The sequence below is a fragment of the Gymnogyps californianus genome, chromosome 7 (genome assembly GCF_018139145.2).
Source record: "Gymnogyps californianus isolate 813 chromosome 7, ASM1813914v2, whole genome shotgun sequence".
NCBI lineage: Eukaryota > Metazoa > Chordata > Aves > Accipitriformes > Cathartidae > Gymnogyps > Gymnogyps californianus.
The window spans coordinates 20,594,257-20,608,883 of NC_059477.1; the positions used below are offsets into that span (position 1 = coordinate 20,594,257).

Consider the following 14,627-nt stretch of genomic DNA (forward strand, 5'->3'; position numbering starts at 1 on the left):
AAGACTCAAACATGCAATCACTTACCAGACTATAAAGTGACCGCTAGATCTCACCTGCCATGCGATTTTGTATTGTAACCTTGTTTTAAGAAAACCATATAGTTAGATAAACGTAGAGATAAGACCAACTTGAACCAACCCTCAATTGCTTGAGCCTGCAACAGGCTAAAACACCACTTGAGAGAAAAGGATCTCTTCTGTATCCATGAGATTTCTACAGCAAAGCTCCAGGACAGCTTAAACATCCAAAAATACCATTTTGCAGTTGATCACTTCTACAGAAGCTCAGGGTCAGAGAATGTCGTGGGAGGGGAAACAAAAGAGCTGCCATTTGATGTCAAGGGTTGCTAGCATGGAGAAATAAGCAACACCACCTCTCCTCCAAATTATAAATAACAACTGAGCCCATGCAAAAAGAAAACAGAAAAGGGAGAAACATATCTAGAGCAAAATAATAAAAAAAAAAAAACTATGAAAAATGCCCTCAATTGCGGCTAAGTATCTACTGGCAACTTGAACAACCCACTGTCAAACAAAAATTTGCAGCAGATTGACAGAATAATTTTTAAGACAATGTGTGATGGAATTAAACTAATTATGAAACTACAGAATATTTAATAATATCATAACAGGCCGCATATTGTGGATAGCAAAAAGGATAAGAAAGAGTGCTTTCTAAATAATCAACAGAAACAGATTTTCTCCCTATTCTAAACAACATTTATTCATAATTTGTAGGAAACTGGCATAAAAACTTGTTCACCTGCAGATGTTGCACCTTCTGAAAAAAACAAAATGAAAGACAATTGAGGTAAAAGGGTCCAAACCTCACAGATATTCCTAACCCAGGGATCAGGTGCACAGTCAGTTCCTGTGCCTCAACCAAGCTATGGCAACTGCACATGTATTCTTGACCAGCAGCACACACAAGGTAATTTTGCTTCACATTGACAAAGTTCAGGGCAATTCAAGGGTCAAGCGAAAGGAAGCAACAGACAAATCTGGTGCATCTTAGCTTATTAATTTCCCTGTTTATCAAGTTTTTTTATGTAGTAACTGTTCAAAGCTGCCCACCAGTCAACAGAAGGACATGTGCACTTAACCCTTTACAATTTCAATACAAAATCTGGTGGTTTAGCTGATAAAAAAAGGATAGGGTAACTTCTTAAATATGGCTACAGCAAGATTCCTAGCACCTGTGGAATTGCTTTTCATTTATTGCAAGCTAAGATGACAACGCTGACAGTCACTATGTCTCAACTGACCCAAAATAACTTTTGAAGCCACAGATTGCCAGTCTGCGCCCTGACATGCCAGTTGTATTGAAGCTGATGTCTAAATCAAATTAAGCCAAAATTGGCTTGATTTAAAAGAATGTGTATACGCAAGCCTGTGTAAGTAAGAATGTCAAATTAAGCTGGTCAAAAAACCTCAGTAAGCCACACAACTTGCGCTACAAATACTCATTATTTACATGAAGCAACTCTGAAAGACGTTACTCATCAAATGAAAAACTTGATATAAAAATGTTTAAATACACAAGTAAAAAAATCCACTACAATAAAATATAGCAAAATACAGACAAATACGTTTCTGTGCCTGGATTGCTACATTTCTGAGATCGTTTTGGGGAGCAGAGACACAGAGGAATGAAGTTTCTTCTTAAAACAGACAAAATGAAACTAAAGCCTGTTCTTTCCAAGAACAACTGTATTCTGGCAATGCTACATCATCTTTCATTATACTGCTATCTCCCAAATACCAATGGGATTTTGATATCATTTTGGTTGCAACACATATGCCACCTACAATACAGTCTTATCCAAAGCACCCACTAAGAATACCTAATGCAGAGACTTTCCTGACACCTGAAAACTTGACATTCATTTACAAAACACAGTCCTCCAGAAAATATCCCTTGAATGAAAGCCAAGAGTAGGGCAAACTCAAAAGCAGTCAGAGATTTATTGCAGAAGCCTGTCCTATCCAAAACGATTTATTCTGCAATATACAGAATATACAACAGCTGGAGCATCTGAACCCATTTTGACAACTTCCACAGTCTAGAAAGGGTACCGAGTATCCTCTTGATACCTTTTGGGAATACCCTAGTCAGCACCAAGAGGAGTGCTCTAAGCCATTTCCTGTACCAAAATATAAAAAAGAAACAGAAAACCCTGTAAAATAACCACTCCGTAAAACAGAAACAAAGACATTTTAAGACACCCCTCTGGTATAATAAATACAGTTTTATTTCCTTTTAGCTGTTAACAAGATACAGCAGTATTTCTTTAAATGAATATGGGGCTGGAAGGGTTCCCATGAGATCACTTACTTTAGGGATATACAACCTTTCTTTTTTTGTGAACTCTGTAATTTTCCAATATAGGCATAGATATCTCTGGAAAGTTCATATATTTGACGCCTACACCTTACGTACCTTTATATAGCACACACTCTAAGCCCTCTCTCACCGTTCATTAGCAATAGCACCTGCACCAAAGGACCATGGGCTGGAAACATGGGGTTTGTCGTCTCCCTGCTCCGAACTGGAACCAGGTAAAACCAGACATTTCCTGGCAGACGTTACCTTGAATCACTCTCAATACTTGCTGACTCAGACATGAGAGGGGTAAGGGAGTAGGGGCTCCTAGAAAGAGCGAATAAAATAATAAAAACAGCATCAAAAATTGCCCTTCATTACAACCAGGTCCCAGCGTGGAGAGTCATTCGAGGCTGGGACCCAAGCACCCATGCCAGCTATAAACCGCAAGCAAAAAGAACATCTACTATTTTTAGTCCTGTCAGGGCTAAGTATCAATTTCACTTTGGTTCGGTTTGTTTTGCTCTATTTTACTCTGTTGTTTTTCTCTTGTTACTCTTGAAAATCATTCCCAGTCCTTACTCTCATGACCCACATTAAAATTACCACATGCTCTCTTTTAGGACTACAAACATGAGTGAGGTAAGTCCAGTGACATGCATGTGGTTATACTTAACTCATCCCTTTCGGAAGGTACAGGCACAATCCATGTTTTCTGGACAGTCCCTTCCAGAAGTGGATCATAAAAATCAAAAAAAGTGAACAAGCTGCATTATATTCCATGTGAAAAGTTTTATGAAGCATTAAAAGATCCCCTAAAGCTTATTGCACATGTATTATATACAAGAAAACCTGACAATATAAAATTAATTTCCATGCTAGTCAGACTTCCAGCAACACAGCATCAAAACTAGTAAAAACATGTTTTTATTTTTGAGTCTCATAAAACTCAAATGCATTGCACAGACATGACTGAACAAAGCATGCATAGTTAATCCTACTCAATTTAATATCTTTTATCCACAAGTTAGTTCTGTTAGTTCACCAGAAGTATTTCCCAGCAAGATTACAGTTACATTTTACTGGTGGTTTTTTTCACCACTCTCCTGCAGTTTGCACAGACCACTGCCAGCATTTTGAAGGAATCCAGGAACAGCTGTACTGCATGAAACCAAACGATCTCGTACCTAAGTACCACAGTTGTAACAGCTGAAGCAAGCAAATCAGATGCAATACTGTTGTCCATCAATAGCACAGAGACAGTTCATGGATCATGGACTACTTCCAAAGAGCAGTGACATTAAAATTAAGTTTAAATTTCAGGTAAAATTCCAGCTGTAATAAATCTCCTGGTGAAGAACCACACTCCAGATCAGATGCCAGCTGCCAAAAAACAGCTACCAAAAGCAGAGCCTTCAAAAGCAGTGACAAATAACAGGTGAACTTCGGAGATGTACAGACAATCAAAGCAGGTGAGTGCTATTCAGTGAAAAGCTAACGTGGCAAGGCATAAAACAATATTTGTTAACACTTCACACCAGCAGTTATCTGCTCAAGGTAACGGAGTCAAAAGAACTGTTACCAATTTGCAAAATAAGGCCTTTGGGCCCAATCTCTCCCATCCATTTCACTGGGAGCCAAATTATGGGCTTATCCAGCAATTCATATAAATCATTCACAAAAATACCAGATAACTTCCTGAGTAGTAGGTGTGCGATTTTCTTCAATGGGTGCACATAATGATCACTTAGGGCAAAAGGAGCAAGCGCACATCCTACTACAGGAGGCATTTCTACTCCCCCCGCATGCATCATAAACATCACGCCAGTAGTTTGATTTTCCATAAAACAATTCACAAGGAACTCCCATTCCTTGCTTAAAACCTAAAACTGCTAACGTGCTTGGACTAGACAGTAAAATGGCAATTTAATTTTGTTTTTGTTGTTATTTAATCACTCAAGACACACTCCTATGGTTTACTTAATCAGCGGAAGTCTTGTCCGGAGTTCCCGATCTGATACTCTAATCAAGGCCTTGCAGCATATTTATTTTTCTCAGCACACCTATGTAGCTGTATTTAGCGGTATGTCATTCACCTAAACACACACGTCTTCCTGTACAGTCACATTTTACTGCCTGTCTATAAAAAGTTAATGCCTTGCAGAGGTCTTCCCATTTCTCAAATTTTAAAGAGTTTTGAAGAAATCTGCCTGAGCAACACGCTTCCAAGTATTTATAAGTTTTTCTGAGCACGTATTTTAGTATGATATGCTGCTCTATACTGGAACAAAAATTGCTTTGTTTCATGTTAGAACTTGTTAGCCACTTGGCTAATACAAAGCCTTCAAGATCTTTGCTGGTTTTGATTGGCTTGTTTAATAAAATGAAACACAGATACAACATATTTGCAGAATGATACCACAGCTCTATTGACTTGGCTTGTGCCCTTGGACTCGGCTAGCACAAAATTCCTCTGAGCAAGCTTTTCCCAACTCTCCTCTGTTTTCCCTTTAATCAGTTGTTATGGATTATTGGCAGCAGTTAACAGAAATACAAGACAATCAGTCATGGAGTTAAAAGGACACTTCCTTTCAAATAAACCAGAAAGAGTAATAATTAGTTTTCTGGACTAAATGCAAACCATCCAAATATCTACTAAACACAGATACATACAGTTAGGGCAAGTTATTTTTCTATTGCTATCAGAAAAGCCATTGACTCACCATGAATTTCAGCACAGTTCAGTCACAGACTTCATTATTGTCATCACTACAGATAAACATACTACATATGTAAACAGACTGACAGCCATTAGGGTCAGAAGAGACCTTTAGGCCACCGAGGCTGGCCTCTGGCACGACACAGGCCACTATACTTCAGCAAGCTGCTCTTGTGTTGAGCTCAACAACTTGACAAAAACAATTGTCCAAAAAGACATCTCAATGTGAAGACATGAAGATGGAAAGGATTCTCCATCTTCGCTCCTTCCATTTGTAGTCTGCTCCAAGCGTTACTCATCCTCACTCCTTATAATTTGTGCTTTATTTCCCATTCTAATTTGTCTGGCTTCAGATCCCAACCATCAGTTCTTGTAATAACTTTTTGCACTACATTAAACAAGCCCAGCATTTTCTCCATATGAAAACGCAATTTTTGTAAACAAGTTCTTATTTTTTAATTCTCTAGGGTTTTTGACAGACAAGTTCTGGCAAAACTTGCTAGACTTATTTAAGGCACCACCACTTGCCTCTCTTCTGCCTCCCCAGAAAACTCCCCAGAGAAGGTGCCCACACCAAGCTGTTCCCAACTATAACCCATCTTGTTAGTTTAAGCTCCAAATGATGACCAGTCTGAAGGAAAATAAACAATTTTGTGCTGGAAGGCACTTGCTCCCCTTCTGTCAACTCATCCTGATGGATGACGTCCATCACCCGCTTCCGACACGCATCCCCACAGCCCCCCTACTTTCCACTCTTTGAGTGTGTTTTGCAAGTCCCTCTTGGGCTGCCTCTCCAGTTCATTTACATTCTTTAAAACACAACAGAACCGGGTCTGCACCTACTGCCCAACACCCATTTCCCCAGTGCCGCATACCAAGATAAAGCACGCCTGGTTCTTACAAATGACTTGATCCTCATTTGGATATGCAAGGGCGTTAACCTAATTTGCCTAACAGCATCATGATATGAGCTCTTAATGAGTTGCAAGTCTTCATTAATCCCTAAATAAACCCTTAAATTATACTAAATTCTTTCCAGCATACGGTTTCCTTTTCCTAGTGTGCAACCTGTGTTCCTTGTTACTACAAGCTGAACGTTGTATTTGGTTGTTTTAAAAAAAAAATATTTTTGTTGAATGGTCCAACTGTGTCAAGCAATACATATGACTGTCCTACTTTCTCCATCCTTTCCCATTCCACTAAGGTTTATGCCATCACAAGATGTAATAATATTGTTTTTAAACTTTCTTTCAAAAATGCTTGAAGTACCTAGCAACAGGTGTAGCACAGACTCCTGTGTAATCCCACCAGAAACACACCTATTCAATAAAGATACTTCACTGACCACCACTGAGATCTGCCAGCCAGCTGATTTTTAAGGAGCGCATTACTGATACTACATCGCACCAATTTTAATTGTCTTTGTATATCTTTTGATATTAACAAATAGTAGAAATAAAGAGAACAGTACAAACTGGCACTGGAGAGAAGGTGTACATCTCACACCATCCTGGAAAAATCATGAGATCCTTCCACATTATTTTAGACAGCAACTTGCTTAATCATGATCAAACATGCTTATCACATCACTAAGCATGACATGATCACGCCAACTCAGTTGCTGCAGCAGTGGATGAACTTTGGAGTACTAAGCATGTTATCCCTAGCGCTGCTCTGCTGTCCTCCAGCTTTAACTGTCTTCCTAAAATACTTTGAGGATATTGTATACAAGTTAGATATAGTCATGGTGGAACAGTGGTCCAGTAACTGTGCTGTCCATCGCTACGCTGGTGTGTCCTCACTGCTACATCAGCAGTGGTGACCAGCAGGCAGACTGGAGCGCTGTGATGACCACATACACTGTCTCTGCTGGGACTGTACAAAGCTGAGGGTCAAGAGGATTTTTAGGTAAACCTAAAAATCTTTTTTAAATAAAACTCAAACCAACCTTGGTAAAGGTGAAGTAAGTTAATTCTGCCTTTTCCCACAGGATTGCCAAGGACCTGTCCACCTTTCCAGGTGCACAGGACGCCGCAAGGGAAGGTGACTGGTAGAACGGTTAGGCTTAAACCTTGCTGCAAGATGAGACCAAGCCGAAGTGCGGCTATGACTAACTCAGAGCTAGTGGAACCCCAGATCAAAACGTGCACCAGGCAGGGAAGAGACAATGCCGAGTAACACACACTAAGCCTATAGTGAACATACAGACGTGAACCACAGCGCTTAAGAGACAAGATATAAAGAGGAGAAAACAGAAGCAAGCAAAGACAGTGAATACTACCTCTTCCTATCTAGCAACATGCCCAGCAGTATCAAAGGGAAATTACTAGCTCCACAGGTGCAGCTAGCTCTCCTCCTCCTCAGGGCCAGGGCAGAGAGGAGCTGCTAAAGAAGAAAAGTGGGGGAGGACAGTAAACAGTAAAACAATAATGCTTTCAATCAGAGACACCCTTGGCTGGGGCCCTCTCAGTATGCCTTTGTTGTAACATCATCCAGTTATGGCGTTTTGTAATTCAACAAACAAAAAGCTCAAGGTAGTTTGCTTCAATTAGCTAGAGGATCGAAGACACTATAAAAGAATTTCTGTTCTTGTTTCCACAGCAGACAAAGTGAATGAAAAGTAAACTCTCACCTCTTTTTCTATTTTGAGCAGCTTCTTTACAGCCACCTCCTTGTCCTGAGAAATCCATCGGGCTCGGTAGACACTCCCGAAACTCCCTCCACCGCAGTTCTCAAAAAACTGCAAGTCATCAAATCTAATTTGCACAAATGAAGCACTGGTAGACGACATCTCATAATGACAAAATATACCACAGCAAAACCTGTGAAGAGAAAAGCTTTCATTAACACATACGCTCCGTGGATTTATGGACTTTCTTACCCATGCTCAGACACCCCAAAACCAGAACCAGTCACCATAAACACGCTACAGTAAAATCCACGGGGCACAGGGGGAAAACAGCCTGGGAACTCGCACTCCAACAGGCTGTGCAAATGTTTGCATAATTTGCACAAGCTATTAGGAGCAGCTGGGAGACAGAAATGACTAAAAATATTCCTCAGAGCGATACTGACGTTTCCTTAACACCTTGGAAGCGGCTCTGCGAAAGGCAGGCGCGTCACTGCCTTCCCCGACGCGAGCGAAGCACGCCGATGGACGGGAAGCGCACTCTCCGCTCCAAGCTTGCCTAGGAGCTCAGGCATGCCAGGCACGCCGGCTCTCCCGCCACGATGGCTGTGCACGAGGCGCGCCGCCCCAGCTGGGCAGGCAGCCTTCCGGCAGGCGGGCAGCAACGCCTCGGCACGCACCACGAGCGCTGCCGGTACTCAGGGTGAGGTAGGAGTGCTTCGCGCAAGGTTGTGGAAAAACCTGGCCACGGTAAACATCTCTTCCAGAGTGACTCAGTTCTGTTCGCATGTTATAACAAAGCACAAGTACAAGGTAATTCATCTGGGTTACAATATGTGAAATTCTGCAGCCTGTGCCAAGACTGGCGTCGGCAGTTTCAAGAGATGATCCCATGTCTGCTGCCAGGGGAACAGAACGTCCTTCTCAGAGATTTCACAGTGATAAAGCTTATGCCCGTAGCGAATTTCAAGAAATGTTATCACCTAAATGCATGAACAATGACTAATTTTAGGTTTCTCTTTTTAATGGTGTAAGATCAGGAAGCCTCAGGTCCTTAGTGGGACTGCAGGACACGGCATCCTCCAGAACCATCTGCAAGCCTGCTGTGGGATCATTTCAGATGCACCAGTTTAGACAAAGTAGTTTTAATTACCAGCAAAAGTTACAATACTTGCAATTAATGAAAGTAAACTTATCAGCATAAAATGAAAGAGATGGGTTTGAATAAAACAAGCCAAAAAAAAGACACAGAGATTTTGGGTTGCTGGTGAAAATTACACCCCCAATTATACTGGTCTAACTATAGTATCAAAACATACTGTGTCTTCTGGGACCCTCGAATCCATAGGGCTTTTTGAGATGGAATCCACACATTATGGATGTGTTGTCCGGGGCTGGGAAACACACCTGTAATACACCTAGCACTGCCAACTGCCAAAACTCCTTCATCTCAGTCCCTTCTATAACAAACACAAAGACATAATTTCCCCCCCAACTCTCCTGATTGTACTGCTAATCTGATTAAAATTTTGAGATATCATTTGACTGGAAATTTCTGGCACTATTTGGTCACAGCTATTCTCCAAATGAGAGATGAAGATACCAACATTTTTCTACATATTGCATAAGATAACATAAAGCCTTTTCTGAAACTGCCTGCTTCGTTTTACATCTCTTCACCACCTGTAAGGGTAAAGGCAAGCGCTGACCAGACCATGACAACTTTACTATGTTTACAGAAGGCATCATGTTTAGGACGGAACAGGCTTCAAGCACGCCTTTCACTGACAGTCAGCCTGCAAAGCTCTTGGTGAAGGAACACGAACGCTCTTTCTCCAGCTCTGCAAGTCAGAGCAGCGGTTACCCGTGGGATGTGAAATAAAGTCCATTCTTCCAGTACCCTGTCAGCTCCTTCCCCGATACAAGTGCCTGAACTCTTCTGCTGACCTTCTGTTCTTGTTTTATCCTTGCTACTGTTGTCGTTAGATTTCCTGCCATCCCAGAGCCATCTTTTGCACTGCCCTGCACACATTTTCTTTAGAGAAAGCTCAAGGGAAAGGAAATTGGTCACTCCTGCAAATCAGGAGAGTAGCGAAGCCAGTTTTAACTTTTTGCTCTTTGCCAGTGCTGCTTAATTAGCACGTCTTCAGAAACAAAAGGTCATTTGCCTCGTTTACTCCAGCAGTTGCTCCAAGTTAATGCTGTGTACACGGTGTCTCAAGCATACGTGACACTTTATAGACAAATAAAACAGGTCAGCTTCCCAACCCAGAGACCTCACAATTTAAGGCCACAGCCCTGCACACGTTTATGCACGTGGATAATTATGCTCCAGTGAATAATCTCCTTACTGACAACAGAACTATTCAGAAGAGTAATGTTACTCATAGGCAAAAGCATATGCACCGACTGGACCATAAATTTAACAGGAAAGTGTGAATAGCTGATAACAGATGGTTGCTTTTGGGATGGCAGAAGGAACAGAAAACCAAGCAAAAAGAAAGATACATCACAGGAAACAAATATTTCTGGCTTTCGCTATCTGAACTCAATAGTTCTGAAGAGCTGTCAAATTATTTTAAATTACTGTTCACCCAGAAGAACCAAATAATCCATATAAACAAGTAAATGATTTGACTGCTGAAAGTTACGCTAACATAGAACAAGATGTTATTCCAAGATTTCACAGAAAACAGACCTCAAGATGGTACAACATGCACACCAGACACTTGATAAATACAAGTGAGTACTTTTCTGATGGGTCCTCCTTGCTGCTTAAAACTTTACCTAAACATTTATGCAACTTCAACGCAGTGCCTGGCACAGAAGCATTTGCAGAAGCTACTGTTCATTCTTTCAACACCTTCGCGATTTCAAAATTTATCTACAGCAGTCAATCAGCAGCAGATGCTATAGGCACCAGCATACAATAAAGTAATACAATTTAAAGAATGATTCATTGGCTTGTATCAGGTTCTTCCAGATGCTTTTTTCCAGAGAAAGTAGAGGAGATTTACATGGGACACTCTTTATTTAGAGATCTGTAATCAATGACAGCGCAAGTTAGGTATACAGTTTTCTCCTTCCGAATGAAAGAACAGACCTGTTTAAATATTACTCCATGTTTTCGGATGCAAGGTAGTTAATCCTCAATTAGACAGATCAATCTCTTTGTTATGTTTGAGAAAACAACTGTTTAGAGTAACAACTGTACGTGACAAATCCACACACAGTTATTAACCTGTCATCCTGTTTTAAAAGATACTTAACAATCAGAATTTATACCATTGGTTAAGAAAAAAAAAAACCACCACTCAGGTATGTCATTAAACTCCATAGTCTTACACTTGCATCCGAAACAAGTGCATCATTCCAACAACGTGCAGCACTTCTTTGCATCTTACACTTCCGCGGTCAAGAGAGCAGTCCTCTGCAACAGAGTCTCCAGGCTTGGGGCCGGGGGCATTATGGCAATTCCCCCCCCCCAGGCACACAGCATAACAAAGGTTTGGCATCAGCACCATCCTTCCCCACTAACGCAGCTGCAAGTGTTTAACCACTATCATCGTGTAGCAGCGGGGAACGCCATGTCAACTAACTTTGTTGCTTGTTGTTGATGAAATGAAAACGTGACAGTTCAGAAACAGTGAATGACAGGTATTTCAAGAAATAATTCAATTGCTGGTTATTTCAATTGCTCCTAGAGGATCTTTTGGGGGGGAAAAAGAACTTTCTCCTTTTTCTGTTTTATTTCTAATGGTTAACATGAGCTTGTAATCTTGCAACAACATCTCCATCTTCTCCTGTGTTGTTTTTTTTCTTCATAGTAACTTATTTGAGCATGCTGTTAGAAGCTGTTCATTTCACACCAAAAAAACAGATCTGAGCTGCCTTTGGCAGTATTTAACATGTCGAGTTATTATTTAACATTATTTAACATTAGTATTTAACATGTCAGGACTCTATTACACAGAGTCACTTTGCAGCAAGCTATTAAGCCACAATAAGCTCAGTTCAGTACAGTAATAAGTGCTCGGTGTAGGAAACCATCCACCATCACTGGCTTGCTGTGATTACAGCACTTCAGGGGAGTAACCCGTGTGGGGGTCCCTTCCCAGGACCCTGCTGAGGTCCCACACCTGCTGCTCCGCCCAGACCCCCCCAAGGTGAGGGAACCCCCAAGCACCCAGGCAGGCGGGTTGCAAACCGACCCTGCTGCAGGCTGCCCTGCCCTGCATCCTAGCACAGCAACACTGGAAGAACCTGACACGTTCATTTGTACCTCCCAGCTCCTCAAAACCAGCCTGCGCTGCAAGGGAAGTGCTGCCATGCCCAACTCTCTGCTTTACTCCATGTACAAGCCAGAAGACCCTACTATTTGTCATTTAGCTACTGCTCCTGGAGTATAGAGAGCTTCCTCTGAGGGATTTACAAGTTAGAGACAGGAGGCAGGAAAGAATTTAGCACAAATTGCACAGTAACTGCAACTCATATTTTGCTTAGTGCGTGGCTGCAGAACTGAAAATTGCATCCCTCATCCTGCACGTGCACCTGACGCTGCTTAAATATTCAATTACTTCGGGAAAACCCTTTGTAATTTATTAAAGGTAACAACCACACAACTCACTGCCCTCACTTCACTGCATGGTTCCATGAAGCAGGATTCAGTGCTTCTTTCAGGAAGGCACGCTGCCAACATATTGCCAATAAAGTAGTAGCACACTACACTTGTGCTATCTTAAAATACACAGCAGAATGTGCCAAGTTTCCTTATTTGGCAAAACAGCCCATTTGCTTTCAGGATCTTTGACCATCCATTTTTAGATCCAAATCATCCTTTGTATGCAACATGGCCTACAGTCCTTGAGCATATCGACCTGGATTTTTGCAGCAGCATATTTATGTAGCCTTTTAAAAAAAAAAAAAAAAAAAAAGCCCAACCAAAAAAAACCTCAAACGCCAAAACATGGTTAACCACTCTCTCATCTAAACAGAAAACAGAAAAGGAGTTACAGTGACATCGAGCTACGAGAGATACTGCAGAAGGAAGTTTTTATAAATAAAAGATCCTTTAATCGTATCATGAACTGCTGATGGATAAGATGCAAACAAACCCCAAGCACAACTCCAAAGTGAATATATCCTAATCTTCTAATCTCCCAATAAGTTAAAATAAAGTTATCAACCCCTACAATTCCTAAACTTTCTTAATCAGACTGAGCAGCAGCCCTGAAGATGGTGAGGCTGGAGGCTTGGCTCTGCCTACCTTAGTTACAGAAGCAACAATATTTGAGCCTGTCCTTTGTCAGAACCTAAGAATTCTGCATAACTTCCATTAATAACATTTCTAATTCTGTTTGAATTCATATAACCATCAGTGCTACAGAAAAAGGGCTCAACTCAGCCTTAGCAGTTTGAGTACTTCAGAAAAAGAACTATTTTCAACCTGAGCTGTGTCAATGGCAGAGACTGAAGGGTTTAAAGGCCTCACTTTAAATAGAAAACATTTTATCTCAGAGAAATCCTAAACTGCTCACTTCGCTTACATTATACCTCATCAGTGATGTCTGCCAGGAGTACGCACACAACAACACACAAGACAGACAAGGCAGCTAAACCCACACTCTGGCCTGTAGAGCCGCTCAGCCCTCGCACAGGCACGACTGCAGGACCCGGGCCTTGGTTTTGTCAGCGTTTCTGCCTTCTCCTCCGTCAGTCATTATTCACAAAACGCCACTGGTATGCAAAGCACATTACTGATAGATAAAACAAGTAGGCTTCTGAGGACTTACAATTTCAGGGCAAAGTCCTGAAAACATCTAACCACGTGCCTCCAGCGGAAAGCTATGATGTTTTCAGGCAGTGACCCAGTTAATCCAGTGCTTTCAAATTATTTCTGCTTCTGGAATTTAGAAAAAGTAATGATCCATGGCTTTCCTGATGGCTCTCTCGCTAAAATTCACAGCAAAGCACGCTGCATAGAGGGGTAATGGATGGATAACACACACGCACGCTAAAAAAAAAAAAAAGGTGTACTGGCAGAAAGGAACTAACTTGAGTAAACATAGCAAAAAAAAAAAAAAGAATGCCAGTTTACTTAAAAAATGAGGGGGAAAAGGAAAAAATGGAAGGGAAGGAAAGTCACACCTCAAAGCCCAATCTGAGCGATTTTATGCCCAACACCACAGAAAAATGCAGCAGGTGCACATAAAGTGAACATGTTTGAAACATCATCTCAGGAGCAGAGGGGTGGGCGAGGGTAGCGGCCCCCAGCCAGACGCCGGCTGTCCACGTCCCGCGGCCAACCCCCACGGAAGACAACAGCTGGCAGCACCTTTCCCGCGTGGGGCCGTCCCGCACAGCCGCCGCTCACCGCCCTCCCGGGTGCTCCTGGGCGGACACCACCGTGCCCTGCCCGGCGAGGCACTGCCCGTCTCCCGGCTCCCAGCGGCGCCCGCGGGACCCTCGCCCCACGGCGCGGCCACGCGTGGGCGCCGCTGCCTCCCGGGGGTGTTGGCCGGCGCTGCGGGATCAGCCGGCGGCTGCTCCCCGGGGCGACGCAAGGTCAGGCCGTGCGCCGGGAAGGCCGAGCGCCTCCCCTCCAAGGACTTTCAAAGTTGTTTCAGCGGGTGGGAAACGTCGAACCCGGCGGGGACACCCACGGCCCGGCCCCGCTCTCCAGCCGCGCTGCGCCCCGCCGGCTGCCCGCCGCCTCCCTCCGCCCAGCGAAACACGCACGGACCGCGCCACCGCCCCCAGCGCTGCCCCCCGCCCGGGCGCGGCGGGGGGGGCGGGGGGGGGGGGCGCCTCGCCTTCCTCACCTTCCCCGAGGGACTCCGGGCTGGCGGGACCCGAGCGGCGCCGATCCCGGAGCCGCCGAGGGAGGCTGGAACCGGCGCGACCGCGTCTCCCGCTCCGTCCCCCGCGCTTCCGGTTGGTGCCGGAGAGCCGGAGCC

General features: G+C 43.1%; 1 protein-coding gene across 1 annotated transcript in view; it reads right to left on the reverse strand.

Annotated features, from left to right (window-relative positions):
• The window catches only part of MAP3K20 (mitogen-activated protein kinase kinase kinase 20), a 94,133-nt gene extending 79,506 nt beyond the window's left edge, over positions 1 to 14,627 (reverse strand). Inside the window, 2 exon segments of the mRNA XM_050899598.1 lie at positions 7,675 to 7,864; positions 14,493 to 14,627. Coding sequence (XP_050755555.1) covers positions 7,675 to 7,833 — 159 coding nt within the window. The 5' untranslated portion in view covers positions 7,834 to 7,864; positions 14,493 to 14,627.